Consider the following 26,992-nt stretch of genomic DNA (forward strand, 5'->3'; position numbering starts at 1 on the left):
TACAGCATACAGATTTCATCAATTAAATTAAGCCCATATGCACCCACAGACCATTTCCCTTCCATGTTCAAAAACTGCAATCATTCCCATAGAACACGTAATGCACACATATCATAAGAGGGTCCATTGAAAATGCAATGAATATCCACAAACAGAAAAATTGAAACAATTTTAAAGCGTACGAAAAATATTATCTTTTAATAATAGAAATTATCAAAAAAAAATCGGTAAATTATTACAACTGTCAAAAATTTCCAAAAAACTTGTAAATAACTCATGCACCGATCAGCCAATCATTAGCTCAGTCATTGTCCTGCGTAACCATACAAAAATGCCTAATCTATGCAGGTTTAGCACACAAGCCTCAAAAAATACCATTCATATGCTTGGATAAGTTTAAATAAATTCAAGTCTGCACAGAAAATCATGCAAAATAACATTTGTACAATTTGCAGTGCAGCTGAGCAGCAGTGACAAAGAAAGAACTGAAGTAGATTTGAACGCTTGAACAACTACCACTCAATGACTTTTGATTATTATGATTAACAAACCAAAACTTTTACTTTGAATTTTAAGCCCCTCTCCAACCCAAAACTCTTTATGTAGTTCTACTTTGTACATTTTCATTTCATGTTTTGTTTTAAGATTGTTTTAAATGGGAGCTATTTCGGTATTTGATTGTATTTTGTCTTTAATTAAAGCTTTAAATGTTTTCGTTGTACATGGCATGAAATAACTAATCTAGATGTTCATCTAAAACCCAACTATTAAGATTCGGTATTAATATTTTTTTATTTTATCATTTTTTCCCCCACTTGGAATTTAGTTCGACCGTGGCACATCCCTCGGAGCTGCCGCCCTCGCCTCATCAATGGGAATGACGGCAAAATGAGGCGATTGCTGCCTAAAATCGAAACAAAAGCAACACAGCCAAACGATAGACCCTCGCCGCCGAGAAAAAGGAGGGCAGGAGTCGATCCCCAGTCCAAAACACCCTCGAAAACCCAACCCAACCCAGAGATAACTCAGCCAGGAACAACGATTGAATAATTTTTAAGCGCCAAACGGCTTTTAAGTGGGCGTTTGTCTGTTTGAAAGTTAAAGCATTCCACCACCGAAATTAACTAAAAGAAAACAAAGAAATATTTAATATACTATAGACAAACAAATATGTAACGTAACTCAACTGAAACTAGTCTAAACAACAAAACTGTAGTTAAAGCAGCAGCAGCAGCGACACAAAACCAGCAAGTTTAAAGTGAAGGAAAATAATACAAAAATTATTAAGAGAGAGAGAGAGAAAAAAAAGCAGCAGCAGCATATTCGACGCACTAAAAGCAAAGCGTAGTTATTAAATAATATTAGTTTTTTTGGCAACAAAGCAGACATTTTGTTGTGCTTGACAAGAATTGGAAGAATTAATCGAAAATTCAAATTAAAAGGAAAACGACACAGAAATGTTTTATGTTAAGCTCCTAAGAAATCTATGTATATGTAAATTAATTAGCAACACACACAGACATCGTATTCATTATATACAAATATGCTTAACTCTTAAATATATCGATATATATATTTAAAATAAAATAGTAACGAAAAGCACACAAATCCAAAATTTGTTTGCCAAAATTTACCTCAAGCGATAAACCTTTTCATCCGCAAAAAGGATAATTTCATTTTCTGTATGCTTACGAAAAATATATAACAAAACGATGTGTAGCAGCAGCTAAATGTGTACTAAACGCTAAACAAAAACAAATTTATTTGAAATTATGCTAATATTTCATTTACACAAAAACGTTTGAAGCTTCAATTTTGAAACTGGTTTCTAGATATGTACTCTTAATGTATGTGACCAAAAAACGCGGTCAGCCCTAACTCAATATTAGGAAAAAAGATAAATGTTTGATGAAATTAGTTCAAAGTTTCAACTGTCGACTGAACAAAAATTACAATATAAATTAATATAAACATAAATTTAACTATTTCAACCTAATTTAGTTATGACAATTTTCGCTTTGATAATAGTTTGTTAAGCTTTTTAAACATATTTTTCATAAATGTAAACTAACAAATAAACAAAGGAAAAACCAACAAGTGGACGACGCACTGCCCCCAGTGAATGGTTCGGGCGGATTGAGCCCGATTGAACGGAGAGGTCGATTCCCATTCACCCCTGTAGTCCAAAGGCGCCGCCCGGATCAATTCGATTTTAGTTGATATGTATACTTTGCTTTTAGTTGATTACCATGTAATATAGTTTAATTTTCGACTAACTACACCTCTGTCTCTCTCAATGCTCATCGCTATAGGCTATAGCAAAGGTGCAGGACAGGATCGGTTATAGAGGATCAATTGCTAAGGCCCCGGCTGCCCAGAACATTATATATGTTTAAGACTGAGTTTTCTCATTTGACGACGACGATTGATTGATTGAGGATATGCAATATAAAGTTCACAATTCTTTTACACGAAAGAGTCAAAATTAATTTGATGTAGCCTAAGCACTTAAACGAAATTAAAAATGTATACCGTATATGTGTATTTTGAATGTCTTTTGTCTTCAATGTTTAGAGCTAAAAAAAAAAGCATGAATATTTAATCGAAAAAAAACGACGTAGTAGACGCTCTCGAAGAAATGAAAACTGAAAAAGAAACTGAAGCTAAACTAAACTTTCCTCTTCTTCAATTCTCTTAACTGTGCTGCTTTCTTATGTATGTAGTTATTAATTATAGCATTATATATATTAACCGATATATATACATGTATGGATTAGCTTAAAAACAAACGAAAACAAAACAAAAAACAAATATGAATTCAAAACTTTCACGGAGATCTCATAGCAAAAACAAAACGAAATGAAAGAAAAGAAAGCAAAGGAAATCAGTGTGCAAAAAAGTAGAATTTCTTTTCAACTTTTGTTTATAACTAAAGTTTTTCTTAACCGTAAATATATAGAGTACAGATTAGAGATTACTGATTGTTTTCCCCTCATTTGACCAGAGACCGACACAGAGAAACGCTCGAATGCAAGTTCAATTGACATCTACATCAGCATCAACATCATTTATATGTCTAAGCACATACTTCACATAGAGGTACATATATAAATATAGCTACGCATACGGATAGTTAGTTTTCGTTCGGTTTAGGCACCGTGTACATAACATTATCTCCACACCCCCACCAATAATTAGCCCACATCTCTCTCTAGCTCAGTAAGACGGTTAGCTATGAGGTAATACGAGTACGAGTACGATAAGTAATGGACATGTACATTATACTACACACATAGCACAACCCTCAATTGGAGCAGGTCTGAACTAATATATAAAATAATTCACACTCAAAATATGCCTATATAGGATGTATGATTTGGAAGAGATCGACTTGCGTCGACCAAACCTCCCGTTCGAAATGAGTTCATAAGTTAAGATCAACTGTAACTGTAAACTGCATAAGTATTTGAACTGTAAACCGATTTATGGATCATTCTTAACTATATATATTAGATACGTATTACGCATTAATTTACGTTAACTGAGAATAAAACAAAAAATTGTGTAAACTGTTTGTATAAAAAAAATAAGAACAAAACAAAAAAAGAAGAAAACGAATCAATTTTGTTTCATTTGTCGCATTACTTGAAGTGGATCCAACCCAACCCAATGCATTTGCTAATTAGAATTTATAGCTATGTAATACAGTGAAACCCCGACATCTAGCACCTACTATATACGATATGTGTATGTATATGTATGGACAATATTTGAGATTAAAACACACCACACAATTCTTCAAGTTTGTATTAGATAACAGGTAAAGAGACAGCTTTCCATTGAAATGGAACATCTGGGGATGCCCACGTATATTTAACCCTTTGAACATTAACCGAATATGTATGGGAATAACTTATAAAATTGGTGAGAATCTACGAGGAGTCTTTTGAATCTACAATTGGTCAAGATTGGTAGATTAAACCATATAAATGATTGCGCTCAGGTTATAAAATGTAAAAATTAAAATCACTCCTACATATACGAAATAATTATATTATTCGCATAAAATAAATATAACCATATAATTGTACGTTTAACAAGTTTAACAAAAGGCTGTTTGTAGAAATTGTGACACAGTTTTTTTTAACCCGAACCCACTACTAACCGATGATTAACCAACTCGATGTGTAAATGCAAATAAAGAACGAAAAATCTTCAACATCACAGTAAATGTAGTTGCTTACACTTGCCAGCAAAAAATGGCTGCTTTTTGCACTTCGAGAAAATTGTGTAAATACTAAATAAAATGATAAATAATCGTCGCACATAAATTTAGAGAAAACTTTGTGATTGCTTCTCATTGATGATAATGACATAACTGTTTCGTAGGGGAATCTAAAGGCAAATATTTTTTCTTATAAACATCATGTAAAAAAAACACTTGATACGCTAACCGACAAAAATAAGGCAAACGCTAATTGTAGGTCACACCAAAACGTAGTTAACAAACACGATATAAAGGTATATAAAAACCCTATAACCACTGAAAATTGATGGCAGATGCTTAACCAAAACTATGATACGAGTATATGTGTACGGAAAATTTGCTAAATGTTGTAAAAAGTATATTACGCGATTATAATTGTAGCACTCGAAATGGAATCTCTCCACTCATGTAGAAATCCTCATCCAGTAAAAGCACGCAACAAAGTTCCCTAATACTTTACACACAATTTGGTTTCCTCGACCCGCAAGCTAAATTAAACATTAACTGTTTAAATGTATATATGTAATGTATTAATGTATTAACCACATTAACCAGATACTAACTGAAACGAAACTAAGCCCGCAAACTTACTTGTGTAGAGGTGAACGAGGCTGCAAGATTTGTAAATTACCAAATGCAATCCTTTCTCCAGGACGAAAAGAAAGTGAGACCCAGAACTTTGCATAATTTACATGGAAATCGTTAAGACACACTAACCATTGTATTAACTAAACTAAACCACACTAAATAAACCCGCATTAGACTTACTAAATATTATTATAACGTAACTGGAAAAGAAAGAATATGGAAGACAAAACCGTAAAAAAATGCTTTCAAACTAAATAAAGTTCTTTGGAATTACAATGCAAAAAAAAACCAAAAGATACGAAAAAAACCAGAGGTATTTTAAATGGGCTGTGGTATTCCATAATAATATTCCCTTACTTCCCAAAAACAAGACATTTTTATTCTTTCGCTTAAATCAAGCTTTCATATATTCAATATATGTAGAAAAGGTTTCATTATTGGTAACTCGTTTTATGGCTTAACTCTTTCAAAATGTACCCATATCCTCCAGGGGTAATATCGAATTTTGGATTGTCTTACACATCTAAAGGGGGAGCTGCTTCAGCTTGGCTTACAAATTAAATTGGTTTCTGCTTCAGTCTTAGACAATGTAATGAAATGCTTTTCATATGTACGATTCTTTCGAAAACAAAGGGAACTTTTTCACATGAAATGGAAATTATATCGGCGTTAAAATACTGGTAACTAATTCTTATTGCCGTAGATACTGTAACTTTTCTCCACGAAGATCTGTATGGAACGCTTGACGTTCTGCTTATGTGGCTCGGGCAGTTGTTCCAATTTAGGAAGGATTTTCATCAGAAACCGGAAATCGGGCGATAAGTTTATGTTCGTCTCTATGTCCTCTGAATTCATTTTCTCTTCCAAGTTCTCGGTGTTTACGATTTTGGTACTCGGAATTGGAATTGGCATCGGGATGGGCGAAGGTACTGGACTTGGAGTGGGAGTGACCTTGACAAAGTTAGTGGGATTCTTCTTGGGCGGCAATGTTATATGTGGCCTAGTGTTATTAATCACTGGCTTGGATTTTACCACCAACGGAGTTGGATTGATTTGCTTCTGTTCCTTGACCTGAATGCGATTCAATATCTCAGGCAGTAGTTTCTCCAAGTGCTGGGTGAGATTGGCCTGCGGCTTGTCGGTCATAATCATCAGTTTTTTGCCAGTTGCTTCCTTATCCTGCTCCACAACCACGAACATCTTGCGCTTTTTCTGTTGTCCATTGATCTCCGGTGTATGGCCCTTGGTCTCATCTGATTTCTCGGTGATCAAGTAGAGCTTCCTCTTCTTGGTTTGACCGTTCTCCAAACGGCTTAGTCCGTTCTGGGACTCTTCTAAGGCTGATAGTGGTATCGAGTCGGAGTCGGAGTTTATGGACTGTACGTCGCTAGAGGCCGAGGAGCTGATGGAGTGGGAACGCTGGGGCAAGGGCATACTGTTGGTAATGGGCTTCTTGGCCTGGTTGGTCTTCTCCAGATGTCTGGTGGGGCTCTACAAGAAAATAAGATTAATTAAATATTACTATTAACATATGCATTAAAAGCTCTTTTAAATTTATTTAAACAATTCAATCGACTGTGTCTTGATTAAATTGTAACATTTAAATATAACTGAATTTTATTTTTTTTAAGAAAAGGTTTTATTTTATTCAATAAGGCATTAAATACTGGAATGATTTGGCGATGACTATTGCTTATTAATCTTCAGAACATCGAAAATAATTATGTATGTTTATTAAAACAAATAATTAAAATATCGATATATTTTTAATAGTAATGAAATATTGGCTTTCTGTGTTTAATTATTCAGTTCGACTATCATATAACTCCCTTTCCTTCAATAATGCAATAATTTCTTAGTATATGGGTACAGTTATTAGTAATTTGAAGTCTAAAATTACTTTGTTTTCTGAGCTGAGTTAGGGTCATGAATGTTCAATTACCAACCCCTATGAAAGCTAAACTTTTGCCTTCCTCTTCCGTTACTCACCTTCACAAGTTCAATGGTTGTGCTGGCCACCGCCGACTTGACAGCTCCGCTCCCTGCTCCTGTCCCACCTCCTCCTATGACGGTCCCTCCATTACTGGACATTACTGTGCCCTTGGAGGCCGAGGACTTGCGCAGCGGCGTCATCTTGATGCGGGTTTTGGCCATCTCCTGGCGTTGGCTGAAATGCCTGAAACAGATGCGCAGCTTTTGGAGGCCGCCGAGTTGATCTACCAGTTTATCGCTGACTCCGAAGTGGCGCAGCCAATGATTGCAGCTGCAACGAAATAATTGCAATTTATTCACTACTATTACTAACCACCGAAAGCTCAAGTTAGTACTCTTCTGGGAGAAAAGCTTTCCACTCAAGACAAAAAAAAAGCCAACCAATTATCGGTGAAAAACGAGACGACGGGCAAGTTGCGATCGGCTGCGCGGTTCTTTGTTTAATGATTAAACTGGAAAAGATGAAACTGCATTGGAGTTTCGTTCTTGTTCTTGCGGCGCTTTTAAATTAGATCCGACTTTCGCTCTCCGCTCTTTAAAAAGAGAGTTTTTCTCTCTGGGAAAAGTTCCTAAAAAAGTTTAGTTGCAATGAAAAGCTCTTTTTATGCTTCTTTTGCAAGTGGGAACGAGAGGGAGGGCTGCGCTTTCGTTCGCTCTTTCTCGCTCAGCGGAAGTTTCGCCGGGAATTGTTATTGTTTTGTTGCTTTTGTTGCAGCTTCTGCACAACTTCCCCCCTTTTTTTTTGTTGCTGCCTTTTGTGGAAGAAGTTTTGCTTTTGCTTTATGTTTATGGCTAGGCGAAACAGCAACAACACGGGCGTTCAGGGTGGACCCTGTTTGGAAATTATTGTGCAGGTCAGGATTCCTGACTTAGAAACTGCACCATTTTTGTGACTTTATCCAAATTTTTGTATAGATATTAATTCGAATTTCTATTAGCTCCATATCTCAAGTAGACCAAAAAGTTATTACCACACAATTGTGAAATTAACACCTATCAATAAAATTGTTTAATAATATTACCTTTTTTTCAGGGTTATAACCACTTCTATTTTGCAAAATGTACCAAATTTTATAACGGTCCAAAAATAAATGTGAATGACTGAGCACTTGAGGCAGAAAAAATATGGAACTCATCAATGACAATTAGATAACACCATATCAAAACACAACTTGACGAAAGTTGAGAACATTCTTTGAATTTTTTTTCTTCTCAAAAATAGCAAAGCTTAATTTAGCTTTGGGGTGTGAAAGTGACTTTGACTTTTTGGCTTCAAAGTACATTTACAGATAATACTGGTTAAAGGTAAGAGAAAAGCTTTTATTGATAATAAATAAACCTAATCTGTAGTCATGGGAATTTCCTAATCGCCTACGAAATGTGTAGGAGACCTAAAAATTATGCATTACTATTTTCTGAAGATACAGTACTCCACTGGCCCACTCTAAACTCCATGGCCAATGCCAAGTAACTTTGGCAGACGGAACCTTATTTTTTTTGCGCACCAACTGCAGAAGTAGAGGCAGAGAAGAAGCTAAGAAAAATAAAAGAACTTCACGGCCAGCAGAGCAGAGCCCCACGCGCATTTGTGGCTGCATTTACAGGAGAGCGCGGGAGCTATAAATAAATGGGAGTCTGAATCGGGGACCAGCACAACCCCGCCCACCCACTACCCCGCCCACATCGGCATTATTGCATTTCAGATTTCTGCAGTGCAATTCCAGCCGCCATGGCATTGAAATTTTCCTATGAAAATGATGCACTTCTATGCGAGGCGTCGCGAGAGAGAGTTCAATGACCTTTGACTGGGAGTATCGGTATCAGAGGAAGCACTGAGCGGAGGCCAAAGCTTCGGATTTTATTGGTATGGGTGGTGTTATTTTTTTTTTGCTGAAAATAAAGAATGAGCACTTCTGATTCGCAATAAGCTACGCTTCGAATCGATCGAAAGCTCTTGATAGGCTTCGGAAAAACAGGTTTCAAGTGTTTGTTTGGGGGGAATAAAGCACTCACCGATCGGCATCGTGCACTGGAAAACGACGCAATTCATTGGGCTTCACACCTTGGCAGCCCATTAGGCAGATCCTGGAGGAGGACTGCGTTGGTACGGATTCCGGCCCAAGAGCACTGGGATTCAGCGAAACGGCCTGGCAAATCCGTAGAGAGGTCATGCTACAGATGGAGGAAACGTATTCAAATTTTAAAAATCTGGTCCCGTTTATTTTTAAGCAAAAGATTAAGATTACATCCCTAAATTTAATTACTTTTGACCTTCTTTTTGGCACATTTACTGTCAATATTTTTTTGAAAGGACTCGAGGCCTACTACCTCCTTCATATATATTCTTATTCTAATTAAAATTAAAGAAAATTAAAAAAAAAATTCAATAGCTTTCGCTCATTTGAGTAAAAGCTATATTAGCTGCAAGTATTAAAGCTCCAATTAGATGCACAGGCCTCGAAAAAGCTGTTTGGATAACTGGAGCTTGCATTACGGTCCCGCGTGGTCTTACATTTTACAAAATGCCATGAAATTAAACATTTGCTTCCATAGTTACTTTGGCTTATCAAAGGTAATTACTTGGGTAAATATTGAACTCACCTGTCACTGTCACCTGTGGTTCTTTGATGTCTCCTTAGCTCCGACCGGCAGTTGTGGGTTGAATAACCCTTCTTGTTATTACTATTATAGGCTTTTCAAAAAAAGAATGCTGGAAGGAAGCTCTTAATCGCGGGACTTTGAAGTCAATTGGCGCCGATTAAATCGATCGACTTAGGTCCCTTTCTTGAATAAGGCCTCCTAATCTGCTAATTACCGACTCCTATTACTATTACGTTCTGCATTCTATAATTCTATACTGAGCTACGTCACTCGTGGGCGCCGACTGTCGAAAGCTCCGCCTGCGTCGCGTCACGCGAAGGCACTCGAAGCTCGGTTTGGAGAACGTCTCCGAAAGGTCTCTCCAACTTTCGCGAGCTTTGTGAGATCTTCCCCGGAAAAGCTATGCCCCTTTGGGGACAGGCTGAGCTTTCAGTGGAGCACAGTAGGCCCCAAGAATGTGAGATATAAATTGTTAAATTATTATATTGTAATTTAGTCATTATTGAAAAATATGTATTTATATCCCAAGATCCTTTCCAGCCTTTGTTCGGTCTAAGAACATAAAGATTAAATAATGATTAAAAATTTAAATGTTAATACAGCCTTATAAATAGACGATGTAAAAACAAATATTTAGGTTTTGGTTTTTAATTTTTTATGCAGGTCAACCCCATAAACTTGAGCAACCAATTTAATTCAAATAAACATTCCACTTGGCTTATGAGCTTCAAATGTTCTTCAAGAAATTAGCATTTAGATAGCATTTGCGCTTATCAGCATTGAGTGCCATAAATTTGAGGCATTGCTGCCGCCAAGTTTTCCATACCATAATTAATTAAAAGTGTTAAAAGCTTTTCCATAAATAAAGATACCAAGAGCCGCAGGTGTTGGATTGGGGCGTGCGTTCAAACGATTTTTGTACATTAATTACGGCTTTACAATTTGCGACTGGCAGCCTTCATTTGGATATTTAAAAGCCAATCAATTGGCGGTTCGACGAAGTCATAAATTTCAATGGGCACTCATCAGCCGAAGGAGGAAAGCCCCTCGGAAAAAACAGGGGCGTCGAGCCGCAGATAAGCATCCACTTGTCACATCACTCATATTTTCCGAGAGACGTCAATTTGCATTGTCTGTGAAAATTGCAGCTTCTCGCTGTCACATGCCAATTGACCCATTCGCCTGTTATGGCCAGGCCAGCCTCAATTTTCCAAGTGCTAAGGCGAATAAAATTTTAACGGCTGGTTTTACAGCGCTTTTTATTTTAGCCAGCCAAATTGTCAATTGTCGTGGCCAGTTGATTGCGTTTTACGACCGACAGCAGCATAATTACAGATGGGCCCGATCTGTTTTCCCAAGAACAATTGTGAAAACACGAACTGAGTGGGCCGCATTCGAGAACGCGCTCAGTCAGCATTTTAATTTCTGTCTGATTGAGCTGAATGAGTCGCGAGTATAGCTGGTGAAGTAGAAGTGTGTGCCGGCGATGCCAGACGGCGATAATTCCCATGGGGCCAGGCTTCATCGCCTGTGTGGTCTTTCTATATCTGTCTGCCCGACAGCCGGGGGCAATCGTTAACTGGCAGCCGATTATGTGATTGGAATATTGACAATTAGGCGGTTACAAATTGATTTACTTGTAATTTTTATGGCGCCCCTGAGGAGCAAATTCACTCGTAAAAACTTGCTAATGGATGCTCCGAACAAACGGACATCATTGTGGGGCCTTTAAAATAGATCGTTTTCGTGATTGAAGCAAAACAAAAAAATCTTTGTCAGAAGTGGGATTCGAACCCACGCCTACAGAGTAGACTACGACCTGAACGTAGCGCCTTAGACCACTCGGCCATCCTGACTCTCGAGAACCGAGTGGCCAAATTTCATTTTGGTTGGGGAGCAAATGTGGTTACAGTGCATCCTCGATATAGTACATAAATTAAAGTTATGAGAAAAAAAAATATATCTAGGATAACTCTAATAGCAAATATCAATAAAATCTGAACTATGTAATAATGCTCATTGGGCATAGAATCTTAAGATAACAGTATGATAAAAACGCAATTATTTTGATAATATTTAATTTATAAACAAGAGAGTATCATATTAAAATTTGAAAATAATTTTAAGATTTAAATAATTTGTTTTCCAAATATTTAATGTCTTCTTAAGTTTGAAAGTCACATAGGCCTTGGATTAGATTTCTTTTGAGGAACAGAAGTACACAAAACCACGACAAAGTGTAAAATGTGTATTAATAAGATTTGTTCACACTCATGAAACTTCATAAAAAAAATTTACAGTAAAAAAAATTATGTCAGAAGTGGGATTCGAACCCACGCCTACAGAGTAGACTACGACCTGAACGTAGCGCCTTAGACCACTCGGCCATCCTGACTGTTAAACTAACGAGTGCCAATTCCCAGTTTCATCGAGGGCGAGTATGTTCTTAAGAACTTTTCAATTTTATAAATTAAGTAAACAAACAACAATGCTCTGGAAAGTAAATGTAAAAAATGGATATAAATAATTATGATTTTTAGAAGAAATGTGTGGACCAACAAGTAATAGAAACATAAATGGTTCTTATAGCACTCTTGACAATCTAATATATTTCAAAATTTTCTGATCAAAAAAATAAATTGCAGGATACCTATTTAATTATTTATTTTAAATTAAAAAAAAAACGACAAAAAAAAGTCTTGTCAGAAGTGGGATTCGAACCCACGCCTACAGAGTAGACTACGACCTGAACGTAGCGCCTTAGACCACTCGGCCATCCTGACAGTTGTCGCTGGGGTGTCAGAAGACCATTCCGATTCGCTGGCATTGTGCTGCGGCGGCATTAAGCATACGCCGTGTATTACACATGTTTGAAAATCACACTTAACACTTTGAACTTGCTGCCCACACTCGAATGCACCTTCGATGAATTATTATAATCGTCGGCCCAGAGGCAAAGACAAATTGCCGCTCGTCGCGTCATGGAAAGGTGTGTACGGGCCGACAAGACACGAAATCAACATGCAGCCGATGGAAATGATAATAAAAAGCGGGCGAAATCAGGTCAACGTCATACATCACACCGTGCAGATTGGCAAGTGTCACTTTTTCTATATGTTTCGATTTGTTGGCCAACAAATGGCAGTCGGCAAAACGCCGATATTCATCGAAAAGGTTGTTGAGGGGGAGCTGGCGATCAAAACGGGAGTAATTAAGTTGTAGTTTTTCGGTTAGCCAAGCTGGCAAAATGTCAACTAGCCCAAAGTGCGGACCGCTTGACATTTCACACGCAGCTGCAGTGGCTGCTTTATTTTATTTATTATTTGCAGCAGCAGCAGCAGTTACTGGTCGCACGCACTTTCAATGCATTTCAATTAGTTGCAGTTGCAGTCGCAGCCGCACAGCCGCTCCACTTTGACTTTGAGTGGCCGTACTGGATATTTTCCATTTTTACAGACTGATGGCAGACACTTGATAGGCCCGAGCGTATGTTAATCGGCCGACTCGACCTGACAGCCCAAGTTAATTAAAGTTTGCGCTCCCAACAGCCACCCAGCGAATGTCCATGCATAATTCCCCATTAATTTACTTGTTAGCCACGCAGCCACTGCTAAACTTCTAAGAGCACCTCAATTGCACTCGACTCATTATGATTAATGATCGCAGAGCACAAGAATTGCTCGGAAAAGCACAGTGACCCACTAAAGGCGACACATTTTCTTGTGGCGACTCGAAATAGAATTAGCAAATTGCCCGAATGTCAATCAAGCGTCATCAATCAAAATTTTTGCTACTGTCAACTCGATCACAATACAAGTATAAATAAGCGCAGCCCAGCGGGCTGCAACAGTTGGGTGCAGCTGAAATATTTAACTGGAGGTTGTAAATTACCATAACAATTCTGAGTTCTAGGGAGCTAAGTGGGTCAACAATGGAAAATCCCCTCCCGGACAAAATCCATGATATGTCAGCAGAGTTGTTAGCACAGCCGCACAAAGGTTAAAACGAGGCATTGAATGAGTTTTCACCTTTAAGCCGATGCAAATGGAGTTTGGATTAAGCTAACACCCCGATTACCTTGAGACCGTCTTTATATGTGCTCCATAGAGCAAATCATCTAATGAAGATATTGTCTAGTTCTGAAAGATTTAATCTGTCTTGATTCTGTGAAGTGGCCGGAGTTTGTGGGCGGGGAAAACTGTTTAAATTATTTAACTCTGATACCAAGTGATATATGGCTATTCCACAGCGGAGGACAGCCAAACGACATACGTTTATGGTGGCTTTGATTTATTGGGTTCTTTTATATAATTGCATTCATATTTAAATGGGGGCTTTGCATTTTAATTTACATTTATCTGATCAAATTTGAATTTAAACTTTTACGATAGCGAGTTATTGCTTTTAAAAATACTATTAACTTTTTAATGATTTTATTTATTTATGATTGATTACGAAAATAATACTGCTTTCTAAAAGGAATCATTTAAAGTGAAATATTATTAACAAACTTGATGATTTACCTCCGTCTCGCCCATCCCACTTTTCATTTCGCTTCAATTAATATCCGAATCCCCAACAAAAACTCCGCTCAATATTTCAATTAGTGTTCGATTGATCCAACTCCGTCGAGCCAAGTCAATGCTCCTTTTCAAGTTCAAAGTCAAAACAGACAGAAGACGCCAAAAAATATGAAAATAAATGGTCTTAACAAACCCAAGACTCTGCGGAGCATTAATCAATTGTGGCTATTTTGTCGCGACACTTTTCTGCCAAATTTGTACAAAGTTAATTAACAGGTTTCATTGTCTCGCTTTTTGGCGGCTCAAGCGAAAACATATTTCTGTATTTTTCGCATTTTGTTTCTTAGTTTTTTTACGACCGCAATAAAACAAATTATTGTGGGGGCGTATACGTTATGGGAGGAGAGATATATTTGCATACGGAGCAGGGAGAGGAGTTGGAGGCAAAGAAAGCACCTGAAACAAGTTGCACAAAAAAGCCGGTTCCCAGTGCCAGTCTTAAACACACTTAATTAAAGATGCAATTTGTGGTTCTTAAACAATTATGGGGAAACAACACACTGAAATGAAGAAAACACTTATGTATTTTATTTTTAACTTTTAAAGCACAGCTAAAAAAAATTGTAGTGCAAAAGCATGTGCTAAAAATATCATTTTTTAATTTTAAAGAGTTATTGATTTTTATTGCAGGTATACCAAAAACTAAATTTCAAAAGTTTAAAAGTGCAAGTACAAATTTTTTGTTTTATTTTTTTTTAGTTTTAAAATTGCGTTACTTTATTTGTAATTTTTAAGATCTGTTGGTTTCAACGGATGCATAATTTTATGCATTTATCTTTTTCTCTACTGCTTTGTTATTTATTTTTTAGGTTTTGCATTGCACGTGCAGCGGTTAAAAATAAGGCAGTGTGTGTGTAGAGAGGGAGAGAGCACGCCCACGCTTACAAAATTAACAAATTAAGGCACGAACAACTTATTTTTCTCTTTTCTCAGCTTCTCTCCCTCTTTTCTGTGTTTCTCTGAGAGCTTTTACGAAAACGTTCGCTGCTCACGATCTTAAGCTTATTTTACTCGATTCGATTCCGCCTGCATTCAGCTGGCGGCAGCGTCGCAGTAAACATCGCGCGTTTTCAAGGCGGCTAAAGATCGCTGTGTGTCTCTGTTTTCATAATTCTTGCTGCGGATTATAATAATAAAACGAAAATCGTGCTATAAAATGTGTTTAGTAGTGTAAGGATGATTTTTTAAGAAAAAAAAACCTACCGGCAACGTGCAATTACGAAATATACAAATCTGTGACATGTGTGTGTGTGTGTTTAATGCGTGCGCTTTTATTTTGGCTGCGCTTCCATGTGTGCGTCTATAAATAAAAGCAATAACAACAACAAGAACAGCAGCAACAAAAGGCAAAAATCCGAAGAAGCGAAAAAGCTAAAAATGAAATATCAACAGCATAAAATGACGGGTTGATTGACTTGCAGGAATTTTGAGAAAGCGAAATTCCCAAAATATTTAAAAACTCGACAATCTCATGCTACGATTAACCAAAATCCACAGCTTCCGTTGTTTATTGAGACAAGCCAACGAATATCCCGGGAAAAGTAGTTAAATAGAGCAACAATCTCATACACTGTAAGTTACATATTCCATATTACCAATGCACTGTGAAATATTGTTTAATATTTATGAATCTTGTTGAAGATTCGTTTGCATAGATTAATGTTAAGAAATTGTACAATTTTAGTTTTCTTAGAATAGGGTATTTCTCACTCCGAAGTTTCTTAAAATAAATGCCCTTCCGCATCCAAATGATTATTTTAATTCCTTTTAAAGTACGCCTTTGCGTATATCTAAAAACGCCTTTGACGTATTTGATATATTTTTTTTGGTTTCCCAATTTGCTAGAAATGTAATATCCCACGTTTGCCAACCAAAAATACGTAGGAAATTAGTCATTCTGGTTTACAATTTTACAGACATAAATTAAGACTTTAAGCAACATTTTTCAAGCATCACATTTTATTTTTATATCCACTTCTTGATTAAGTGGCTAGATTGTATACATTGTTTATTTCTTGACAAGTCAAGTTAAGTTACTGTTTTCATTGAAAATTTCTAAAAACTTAATTTTTTCAAAGAAATCTAAAAAAAAATGTTTCCTGTGCACTTAAAACTCTGTGTTTGTATGTGACTGACTGAACATAAAGGCGTATTTCTGCAGAGTCATAAACTCCGAAACTGTATACATTTTGGGGATTTTTTCGGCTTTTCTGCCCCTACACACGTCAATGCAACGCCTATAAAAATCCACATAAAAGTCAAGTCAATCAATGAAAGGGCAGCCGAATAAATTACCCACAAAAGAGTGAAACAACAAGTAATTTAAACGTTAAACACAGACGGCGAAGGCGCCATGAGTTATCACCTTCCATGCGGAGGAACGGCTGCAATTAAATCAAGAAACAAGTTTATTAAAATCGAATTAGTTTTCCCCAAAAACTAAACAGACGACACCCACATAGTCTGAAAACAACGAGCCCCAACGGAGCCGCAAGTGCGGAATTTTGGCAATTCCGGGAAGCATACATATGTTCCATCCGCATGACCTGCCGCCTGCGTTCTTTCTCTCTTGGCCAAACAATTTGATTTGCGTATTCCCACATGTTTTTCCATTATACATTTTCAATTTCCATTTCACTTGATTGAAGTTTTGGCCTTTTGCACATGTTTTTGTTTACGCCTTAGGCAGCCCACCGACACACGCGCATATTTATTTGGATTTACACAATCGAATTGTTATTCTTGGCGGGGGCAAACTAAAAACTGACCAAAATAACCAGAATAAATAAACAATTTGATTGGACAGATAAAAATAAAAAGTAAAAAAAGTCTTGTCAGAAGTGGGATTCGAACCCACGCCTACAGAGTAGACTACGACCTGAACGTAGCGCCTTAGACCACTCGGCCATCCTGACTATGAAAGTAACGAGAACGAGAAAATGGTCTGAGGCAATTCTAATTATTTCGAGCGTTTTTCCTTAATTATATAAATTAAAAGTACTCTTTCTGGATACAACAAAATAACAAATGAGCAAGAAATAAAAAAGTTAACAAAATCTGGACCAAATTTAATAACTATAGAATTTTAAATGGGATTTTTTGTAAGACTCAAAGTGTTTTTCTTAATTATAAAAATTAGAAAGTATTAAACAAGAACTAATTAATAATTTATAATTTAAAAAAAAAAACAAAAAAAGTCTTGTCAGAAGTGGGATTCGAACCCACGCCTACAGAGTAGACTGCGACCTGAACGCAGCGCCTTAGACCACTCGGCCATCCTGACACATGGGATGAGCATACCAAATGCGCGTTTTCCACTTCGCTCGCTCTCGCAGTCGTTCGTTCTGCTATAAAAAGTGGTTTATAGAAAACTGCCATAAATCAGCCAGACTGTCCGAGTTTTTATGCAAATCAACCAACTTTCTTACGATAAATAAAACCGTGGGACATTGAAATCTATTAACTATTTGCTTGTATTCGTGGCTAATATTTGTGGACGTTAATTTGCTGGCATTACAAAGCTAATTGTGAGTTGAATAACAAGAACTGTGCAATTTTGTGACGGAATAATTGCAAATTAAATCGATTCGATCAGCTGCTTTGCCGCTGCACTTTGTACAAATGCCGACAAACTGTTTACAAAGTCGGTTTCATACAGATATATCTTATCTCTGGGTTTCGGGGTTGGGCAGGCGTAGAAATCGCAGACAATCGCTGGCAACGAACAAAAGAAAACAAGGCCTTTCAGAATATCTATATCTCTGCGGATTTCCCAAAAAGCGTAACTGGAAAAGAGGTCAAGACCCGTAGCATTCCTCGATATTCGAGCCAAAAAGACCAACTGGCTAATAATAATCCGGTTCAAGGGGCGTGGCCCACGCCTTGGGAACGGAACCAAGTAAAAAACCAAACCCTTCTCATTAAGCGGCGGCCGTCTTTTGTTGTCTTTTAATATTTTGTATTATTTATTATGACTGCTCGAAGCTGTTCGCAGCGAGAGTCCGCGTTTTCGTCGAGGAAATGGATATTTTAATGAGTTTGGCCAGCACTCGACGACAGTTTTTCCGCCGCCGCGCACTGTTCGTAGTGGAAAAATTCAAATTAGATTTTGACACTGCTCGGAAAGATACATTTGCAGGCAAAGAATGGCGGGGCATTGTTTATGCCTTTCCTTTGACTCGATGCCGACATCTTCATACGCATATTGTACAGATAGATATGGCCATATACATCTGTCTGAGTTCGCGAATGGACGTAATTTGCATTTGCGCATTTTTCCGCTAATTATTTGTTTATCGCAGGAAAATAACCAAATCGAAACGAAAAATTTGAAATCAAATCGAAAAATGTTTTGACAAGGGGCGGGAAATTATTTTTGCCATTGAACTTGTTGCCTTTCCCTTGCCGATATAGTTAAAATAAACAAATTATAGTGCAATCGAAGTGGTGGTGCAGCGGAAAAGGCGGGGAAACAGACAGCTAAACCCAGTTTAGTTCCAAGGCAAGTCTCGCTTGATAAGTTATACTCATTTATAATCATCGAAATGGGTCAGCGGCACCGCTCAAGTCGAGCAACAATTGCGCACGCAATTTTTATTCATTTAGAATGCATCAAAAAACCATTAAAGTGCGGAAAAATTATACACACAGATATGACAGCACTGAAGAAAGGTGGGGGGATTGCGAATTGGCCGAGGGAAATATAAAACTGACACCATTTATTAAGCAAAGTAAAGTTAAGCTTGCATTTCTCTTTGCCTTATTTGTTTGTAAACAAAGCAAGTTGAAGCTGACACAGTTGGATTGGATTCTGATTTCGATTTTGATTTCCAGGGCAGGGGCTCAATGCCATTTGGCTGGGTCAGTTCTGCGGTTTTTTTATATTAACTGTAAGCGAATGCAGAGAATATCGCGAAACCCACTGCGTCAACAAATTCATTTGTCGTACAAGGTCTGGACGGGTTAGTGGTTAGTTATCAGGGCAGTTTCGAGTGTTTATCTGGACTTGGGGGGGATTCCTCTGGCTGGGTCCGCTCCATTAATGCCCAAACAAACCATTCCCTCACGGTCAAACGTTTGATGAATGACTTTGCAGCGCAGTCATGTTCAGGCTGTGATAAGCCGTTTTGCGGCACGCCTAATGCACTTTAATGCCCCCTTCGATTACCCAATATCATGTGAATAAAGCACAGTACAACAACAAGATAGTCGTTTGAACTTTTTATTGAAGACCAATTGTCAGCATGGCGTGAGAAATTACTTGTGTGTGATTTAAGGGGCTTCACCAACCCACCCTCCGATAAAACACAATAAAAGCCAGCAATAATAAACGCAGAAATATATGTACTCGCTATAAATGAAGATAAATAAACAAATCGATTCCTAGGAAATGCAAACCCACATCTATATATTAGACTAGAATTTTGAATTCCTTGAAATAATAAAAAAGTCTTGTCAGAAGTGGGATTCGAACCCACGCCTACAGAGTAGACTACGACCTGAACGTAGCGCCTTAGACCACTCGGCCATCCTGACTATGAAAGTAACGAGAACGAGAAAATGGTCAGAGGCAATTCTAATTATTTCTGGCGTTTTTTCTTAATTATATAAATTAAATTTTTCTTACAATTCAGCAGAAATTAAGCAAGAAATTAAAAAGGAAACCAAAATGTCCACCAGATAATTATAACTTAGAATGCGATTTTTTAAGACTTAGTGTTTTTCTAAATTATAAAAATTGGGAGAAATTAATAATTTGTTATTAAAAAAAAGGAAAAAGTCTTGTCAGAAGTGGGATTCGAACCCACGCCTACAGAGTAGACTACGACCTGAACGTAGCGCCTTAGACCACTCGGCCATCCTGACTATAAAAGTAACGAGAACGAGAAAATGCTCTGAGGAAATTATAATTATTTCGAGCGTTTTTCCTTAATTATATAAATTAAATTTCTTTATACAATTAATCAAAAATTAAGCAAGCAATTAAAAAAGAAACAAAAATCTTAACCAGATAATTATAACTAGCTAATTTGGAATGCGATTTTTTTAAGACTTAGTGCTTTTCTTAATTATAAAAATTGGGAGAAATTTATCAAGATGTATTTATTAGTTTATTATTAAAAAAAAAGTAAAAAAAAGTCTTGTCAGAAGTGGGATTCGAACCCACGCCTACAGAGTAGACTACGACCTGAACGTAGCGCCTTAGACCACTCGGCCATCCTGACTTGAATCACTGTTCTGTCAAAATGTCGTTGGAAGCGAAGGCCACAGAAAGAAGGCAAAAAAAATCAAAACAAATTTTGTGCGTTGCCCAATAAATCGTATGTTTATACTAGGCAGTCGTGTAAATATACATTTTAGTTCGATGGCCTGGCAGCTTTAGCGGTCATAGATAATGATCAGTGCCCTCACAAGTTGAAAGATCAAATTTCGAGTAACCCGGTGCCTTTTATACTAAAGATTACAACACTATAGTTGATATGCAAAGAAATCGTACGGAATGTCAGAAAGCATGGCTTTTTCTGAGATTCATTTAGGAATTTTTTAAGTATTTCCTTTGTAAACTTGACGTACTTATTGTCTTGCTGTTTGGGAGGAAGAGTTCTCTCGAAGATATCCTTGCACTTTTTCTTATCCTCTTCTGTTAATTCGTTGAATTCGTTAGTGTATTCATTTGAAAGATATCTTTCATTTTTATTAAATTGATAAATTGGTGATTGCTTAAAAGTAAAAGCCTACTTTTTTTATTCGTGTTATCTTGAAATGAAAGTAATGTCCAGTTTCAGTCAGTCAATCTCAGAAGAAAAATTCCTAAGAAGAAGTTAAATAAATATATTTGCACAATTTAAGGTTTAACAGGTCAGCTCTCACCTTTTTTCTTGATTCGTTTATTTAATCGCTTCTTTTTGATTCGTCAGAGGCTTGGGTTTTAATTTTTTTCGGCTTGGTTTCGCTTTCAAAGAAACCACTTGTACAATGGAAGTCATAGAGAAAAAGAAACGATATGTCGCGAAGGTCTTCGGCGTGGTCAACACGAAGATGGTTTTGAAGTTCGGAAAGTTGAGGAAGTGCAACGTGTTCGACACGACGGTGGGCATTTGGTTGGGATAGCGATTGAGGTTCAAGTAGTATCGCCTCTTCCGAGGACGACTGCAGTTTACGTTGATCAAATACCACTTGAACCCGAATCCGGAGGAGATACCGTGTGCCACAGGTTTCAGCAAAGGTGCGATTGTCTTCGGCTTGTGCTCACTTTCGGGCTTCCGATCAAGTGAGTTAAACGACTCCTTCTTCAAAGATTTATCCTGAACATCCATGCTTGCAATTATAATGAAGTAACTCTATTTTTTCCTCTCGACAATAAAAACGCATGGCCAACTAAGTGGTGAACTTGACCCTGCGATTAATGGCATCGAATTTAATCGATAGCAAGTACGAGTGCTTTTCGCCAGGGCTGGTGTTTTGTAACAAAAAAAATAGCCAAAATCATTTATCATTGCCCAGATATTGACACGCCCCGTCAATATAAATAATTGCTAATTGCTGGGTCATGATTAATGTCTGGCATCTTTGAGCCGTTTGGAGAGCTACGACTCCAAAACATTCGACTCGCTCAATTTGCATAATTGCAATTTATTGTAAATCCGTGTGCAAATATGCAAGAAATTCGCAGCAGCTCTTTAAGGCAAACCAGAGGCCAACGGCTTTTCACGATTCGAATTTTGGATTTGTTCAATCTGACTGTCTGTTGGTTTTCCAGTATCTCCCTGTCATATGCAAATCGCTCTGCGACTCTGACTTTGGAGTTTAAATCTTTAAGGCCCACTAATTGTTGTCAACCCCTGAGAAGCTCTTTATTATTTCGTGCCAATCGGTTGGCAATCAATCAATGTGTGTGCACTCCATCTGACATTGTTGCTAATTAGTTGTCAGTTGGGGTTTAACAACCATATGGGCTAACGATTCAGTAATTGATAAAACTGTCTATGAATTGCAGGGAAAAATGTGTTTCACGAGATCTAATTTAGTGGTTTAAAGTTCAAGTGATATTGTGTAGACTGGGAAAACTATTTAATAAATCCTTTGATTACTTTAAATATGATAACTATATTTTAATTGGCATTTGTTCTATGAATTTTTAGATTATTAATTCTTTCAACGACTTAATTATCCATTGTAGATCATTATGTAATCTGTGCTTTCCTCTATTAATTCTCACGTTCTCTTTGCCGAGTTCAAGGGCAATCTCAATTCCGACGATCTTTCAACCCACAATGCTCTAGACAAATAAAGCCTAAGATTCATTCACGTTTCCAAGTAATTTAACTAAAACGAATTTCGCTATATCCATATACTGATGCCCATATGTGTGTATATATTTATTACAGATTAACCCGAGAATTAAATGGCGTGTGGCTTTTATGGTCGCTGTCCCACGCAAAGTCACGAAAATTGGACGGAGATTTCTCATTGTCGGAGATTTCACATTTTGCCCGGCGACCACGTAGCAATTCTCAAGTTCAGCAGTGGAAAATGAAAATGCTTTGTCTAACCGATTTTTAAAATCAACGGAAAAAGTGTGTGAAACAACAGGCATACCTGTATACCTGTAAAAGATAACAATCGAATCCTCGGTGTGGATTTTTGTAATAACTAAGAAATAATTCTGGTTAATTTCATTTACGGTATTGGCTGCAAGTGGGTCAAAAGCAAAAGAGGGGAAAAAAAACCAACATTGGCACGTTCCAAGAAATTGCAATATCAACAACTACAACAATTGTAACTTAATTTATTATACTGCTTAGGTTTTTTACTTTGTTTGCTCACGCTTGTGCATATATAATTATGCAATCAGTGCAGTTCGCCTGAATGCACAACCACAACAACAATATCAACGCGCAATTCATTGATAAAAAGCGTTGACAACAAGGGCTATAAATTAACAAGTGCCTTAAGAAGAGTTAAAATGAACAAAAACGTTTAAAGAGCCGGAAAGTCAATAACAAATAAACAAAAATAAAAACGTACGGATTTCATAAGCCACTGCAATTTTAATAAAACTTAAAAGATACCATAAAACATTTTAACAAAAATTCAACCATAAATAAATTTTTACGAAACATTTAATAAACTAAATTCAACAATTTACTTCCACAAAAGGCTTTAAAAATAAAATATCTAAAACTCAAATAGTTCAACAAATAAGTTTTTTAAATAAATATTTTAATAAATCAATAAATAACAGCAAATATTTTAAAATCAAAAAAATTAAAAAAGTATAAAAACGAGAAACAAAAACAAAAAGAAAACAAAAGTGCAAGAGAGCAATAACAAAAGTGAGAAAATTAACAGCAGTGAGAGTAACAGCGGCTGTTAACAGTTAACAGTGATAGTGGGAGAAACAACAGCAAAGAGAGCATTTTCAACAGAGGCAAGTGAGAGTAACAGCGAATTATGAATCAAACTGCGCATGCTCACCACACTGAGAAAACGCCTCTGCCGATGCCGCTGCCGCAGTCGCAGTCGGCGCCGACTGCGGAAACTGGAAATAAATACGCGCCTGGAAGAAGACTAGCTGCGCGGCAAACTCTTCGATTGGCGATTCCGAAATCACAGGGTGACCCACTGAACCACCAACCGAGTGCGGGGCTCTTCCGCCCCTCCCCCTCGCAATTGCCACCGGCACCGATTTTGAAGCGCATTCCAGCGGTCAGCAGCTGCAACACTGGAATACCGAAGTCCGCCTCGCCACTGGAATCTCACCATCTGCCCAATGTCACGCCCACCACCGCCCACAGCAGGTTGGGTGGCTACGGCGGTAGTGGTTGTTCCAGCGCCTCGTCAGCATCCAATTTTTTGGGCGTGCGTAAACCCAGCTTGACCTTGAATTCATCAGACATCAGGAACAACAACGATCTGTTCGCCTTTCCCAAGGACATGTCGCCTGTTATGAGTGGTGAGTATTAGGAAATCTTTATTGAACATTTCTTTGGAACAAAACAATTGTTTATTTTAAAATCATTTTGCTTTATTAAACAAAAAAATGGTGTAAATTACAGTCCTTAATTGAAAAATAATTTTACTAACAAATTGATTGCAATGTTCAATAATCTTTGTAAAAAAGAACTTCAAATTATCCATTTTACTTACAAAATATTTATACCTAATGGTTATTGTGTTTCCAATAGAACACTCCCATTCGCCCATGTTCACCGACTTATCATCGGCTAACAGCAATGGATCACCAACACATCACCACCAGCTGGGCAGATTATTTAGCCTGAGTCCTTCGAGCATCAGAAGTTACGGAAATGTAAGTAGATTTTTATAATTTATGGATTATAAATATAAATAGAAAACAAATATTTATAAAATAACGATAAAGGGTATAACCAGGTCCTCACTGCTGAGACTTTAGTAGGCCCTTCTGACTTTATAAATTCTCACTCGTAATAATTGCTTATGGCTATTTATAAATAAGCAGAGCGCGCAAAGGTCATGACTCACTTTAAGCTCTTCTCTGGCTTTATGGTGTCCATAAACTCTCACTCAAGCTTTTGTTGTCCCTCATTCGTTACCTTTTACAACCCCCTGCGCCACTTTTTAGGCCCATTTTGATTATAGTTTTGCATACACATAAAAAAAGGAACTGTCTTAGTGCAGAGTAATTTATTATAATAACATTTTACTATCGTAGTTTTATAGCAAAATAACAAATTAAAATTTTTTTTATTAATCACGAATAATTGATTTTTAAGCTAAGGTATTTTTTTTTTTGAGTGCACCTTCCAGACCAAACGCGAACCGCGCTGAGCTTTACAGTACCATATTTAAGCAAATACATAACTCACACCTCACACGCGACTCTTTCTGGATTGGGTCTCTCATGGGGATTGGGGTCTGAACCACTCCCTGACTCGGCGACTTTCCTAAAACCGGCTCAGACCCGCAGTAACTCTCTCCCTCTCTCTATTCTTTACGTAAATAGGTAGAAAATAGCGTCAACTTAATTAATAAATAACATTTAGCACGTTTTCAAAACAGAAGTGAAGGGATAGGGGAGGGTTAAAGAAAGAGGCAAACGAGCCCGCACAGTATATAGCGCTAAATCCAAACTATTGGATGGATGGATATACCGGCTATGAATAATCGGCATTCTGGCGTTGATTTTTAGCATGGCTCGTGCGTCGTTAAGCAAATTTCTCGTTTGCGAATGCCCTTCCCTGGGTATATGGATTTTCTCATTGGATTTGTTCCTAAATGTATCACCTTTGAGGGCAGAAACTGATTAGTTCGAGTAATCGTAGTTGTAATCAAGGGAGAACAAAGAACTATTTGTGTTTAGTGATCGAATGATTAGATGAGGCAACAACCTTTTAATTAAGAATATAACCGATGACCCATATATTGGAGAGCATTATACTTGGCTGATAAGATGACCAGTTGACTTGAATGTTTTGATAGCAGGTACCTAATAAACGTTTTATATTAAGTGTTTAATTTATCAATGAAAATTTAGTAATGAAAATAACAAGTTTCTTATTTTTATTATCATACCTTTAACAATATTAACTTTTGATTTTTATGAGGTCTTTTTATTTTCATGATAATAATAATAATATAAAGATTGCTAATTTAATTGTAATTAAGCATTTTAATACCTTGTCATTAGTTAATTAGTTTGAGAATATTCTCTTATAATTTTTTTTTGTAAAAATTTAATATTAGTAATGGACTATTAATTCCTATTACCGTGGGTAAATAAAAAAGTATAACTAAAGTATTTCTTGTTATTCTTCCAAATTATTTAATTCCCCTACCGATCGTTTAGGGTATTCCCATGACCATTTCCCAACTGTAGATCAATTAATTTCTTTCTCCCCACCGTTCTTAACTATTTGACAAGCTCTTCAGCGCAAACACACAAAGAACGTGAGTCGCAGAAGATTGTTGTTAATATTATATGAAGTTGGGTGTATGACAGCTCCCGAGCATATTAATTAGTTGGGGTTTGCCGGGGAATCTTCCCGGAGAGAGAGTCGCAGCGAGAGTTGTGGAGAGAAAAAATCGATTAGTAGCGAGGCCCAACGTTTGAGGACCGAGGGGCTCATGTAGTGCCAGTCGAAATACAAACAAAGTCAACTCGCGGTTTGTTCGCATTATAAAGCTCCCAAAAAGCAGCAAACACAGAAACACATGGGGGAAAAGCAAGAGAGGGGTACAAAAGCTACTTATAAACGGACGGACAACTGTGTTTTGGGTCTGGCATTTTGTGGTTTTCGGCAAGAATTCCATTTTCAGTATTTGTCGAATTGAGATGCGCACCGGTTCGTCTCCGATTCTCATTCTGTACGAGTATATCCGAGTATCTGAGCATTCTCCCGGACCCCGAGAATCTTTGTAAATAGACGAGATTGATTGCTCGAACGTTAGATCGTGCTGAACACCCGCGGAAAGTTGATGTGAAAACCGTATAGCATGGGCAATCGTTTGAGCGGCTTGTGGTGCAAGAAAACAACATTGAGTATTACCCACGAAGAGCAGCAGAACTCCAGGGAAACTCGTAACGATAAGGTCCCTCGCAACGTCCATAAATCAAGTCGAAATCGAACCAAATCGAGTGGTTCCAGTGATGGTAGAGGAACCTTTCGTCTTGGAAGCGTGCGTCGTTTATCTTTGAGAGATAACCCCAGAAAAACAATTAAAACTCCTTTGGATAACCCTAATATCTGCACCATAGAGCAGACCTATCGAGAACTAACCAGCCAACGACCTGATCTCGATTCCAACATGAAAGTTAATGCACAACTAATGCCCACTGCCAAGGTTAGTTCCACTCAAATACCTCAATTATGTCATTTGTTTCTGTTTGTATCTCTCGGATTTGAATAGCAATAGAAATAGATATGCTTGCCGAAGTAAAAACAAAAGACAAACTTGAATTATTCCGATATGCTACTCA

At 37.3% G+C, this 26,992-nt stretch overlaps 3 protein-coding genes and 8 non-coding genes across 15 annotated transcripts in view; 2 read left to right on the forward strand and 9 right to left on the reverse strand.

Moving 5' to 3' along the window:
* Positions 1 to 3,618, forward strand: part of nmo (serine/threonine-protein kinase nemo) — a 72,246-nt gene extending 68,628 nt beyond the window's left edge. The window contains exon 8 of the mRNA XM_070215151.1: positions 827 to 3,618. Coding sequence (XP_070071252.1) covers positions 827 to 881 — 55 coding nt within the window. The 3' untranslated portion in view covers positions 882 to 3,618. The remainder of the gene's footprint in view (positions 1 to 826) is intronic.
* A 1,639-nt stretch (positions 3,619 to 5,257) lies between these two features.
* On the reverse strand, positions 5,258 to 9,713 carry bip1. Of its 3 annotated transcripts, none has more exons than XM_070214838.1 (4): positions 9,112 to 9,152; positions 8,861 to 9,019; positions 6,845 to 7,118; positions 5,258 to 6,346 (listed from the first exon to the last, which is right to left on the reverse strand). In XM_070214838.1, exons 1-4 carry the CDS (start codon positions 9,132 to 9,134, stop codon positions 5,540 to 5,542), a joined length of 1,263 nt encoding a protein of 420 aa, XP_070070939.1. In that variant the 5' UTR covers positions 9,135 to 9,152; the 3' UTR covers positions 5,258 to 5,539. The 3 variants fall into 3 exon arrangements, with proteins under 3 accessions (XP_070070939.1, XP_070070940.1, XP_070070941.1); XM_070214839.1 differs by lacking the exon at positions 9,112 to 9,152 and adding an exon at positions 9,449 to 9,713 and having other exon boundaries at positions 5,259 to 6,346; XM_070214840.1 differs by lacking the exons at positions 8,861 to 9,019; positions 9,112 to 9,152 and adding an exon at positions 7,229 to 7,336 and having other exon boundaries at positions 5,259 to 6,346.
* A 1,508-nt stretch (positions 9,714 to 11,221) lies between these two features.
* On the reverse strand, positions 11,222 to 11,304 carry TRNAL-CAG (transfer RNA leucine (anticodon CAG)). Its single transcript has one exon. It is a non-coding gene; the product is annotated as a tRNA-Leu (tRNA).
* Positions 11,305 to 11,760: 456 nt separating this feature from the next.
* On the reverse strand, positions 11,761 to 11,843 carry TRNAL-CAG (transfer RNA leucine (anticodon CAG)). The gene has a single exon. It is a non-coding gene; the product is annotated as a tRNA-Leu (tRNA).
* A 305-nt stretch (positions 11,844 to 12,148) lies between these two features.
* Positions 12,149 to 12,231, reverse strand: TRNAL-CAG (transfer RNA leucine (anticodon CAG)). The gene has a single exon. It is a non-coding gene; the product is annotated as a tRNA-Leu (tRNA).
* Positions 12,232 to 16,863: 4,632 nt separating this feature from the next.
* TRNAL-CAG (transfer RNA leucine (anticodon CAG)) lies at positions 16,864 to 16,946 on the reverse strand. Its single transcript has one exon. It is a non-coding gene; the product is annotated as a tRNA-Leu (tRNA).
* A 285-nt stretch (positions 16,947 to 17,231) lies between these two features.
* On the reverse strand, positions 17,232 to 17,314 carry TRNAL-CAG (transfer RNA leucine (anticodon CAG)). The gene has a single exon. It is a non-coding gene; the product is annotated as a tRNA-Leu (tRNA).
* A 2,169-nt stretch (positions 17,315 to 19,483) lies between these two features.
* TRNAL-CAG (transfer RNA leucine (anticodon CAG)) lies at positions 19,484 to 19,566 on the reverse strand. Its single transcript has one exon. It is a non-coding gene; the product is annotated as a tRNA-Leu (tRNA).
* Positions 19,567 to 19,813: 247 nt separating this feature from the next.
* Positions 19,814 to 19,896, reverse strand: TRNAL-CAG (transfer RNA leucine (anticodon CAG)). Its single transcript has one exon. It is a non-coding gene; the product is annotated as a tRNA-Leu (tRNA).
* A 276-nt stretch (positions 19,897 to 20,172) lies between these two features.
* Positions 20,173 to 20,255, reverse strand: TRNAL-CAG (transfer RNA leucine (anticodon CAG)). Its single transcript has one exon. It is a non-coding gene; the product is annotated as a tRNA-Leu (tRNA).
* Positions 20,256 to 23,052: 2,797 nt separating this feature from the next.
* Sarm (sterile alpha and armadillo motif) overlaps positions 23,053 to 26,992 on the forward strand; it is a 40,571-nt gene continuing 36,631 nt past the window's right edge. Inside the window, exons 1-2 of one of the 3 annotated variants that reach the window (XM_070214830.1) lie at positions 23,053 to 23,986; positions 24,219 to 24,343. In XM_070214830.1, the coding sequence (XP_070070931.1) occupies positions 23,485 to 23,986; positions 24,219 to 24,343 (627 nt within the window). In that variant the 5' untranslated portion in view covers positions 23,053 to 23,484. Of the gene's footprint in view, positions 23,987 to 24,218; positions 24,344 to 26,493; positions 26,857 to 26,992 lie in introns of those variants that run through there. The other 2 variants (XM_070214831.1, XM_017156350.3) reach the window with 2 other exon arrangements.

Source organism: Drosophila takahashii, chromosome 3L (genome assembly GCF_030179915.1).
Source record: "Drosophila takahashii strain IR98-3 E-12201 chromosome 3L, DtakHiC1v2, whole genome shotgun sequence".
Classification (NCBI taxonomy): Eukaryota; Metazoa; Arthropoda; class Insecta; order Diptera; family Drosophilidae; genus Drosophila; species Drosophila takahashii.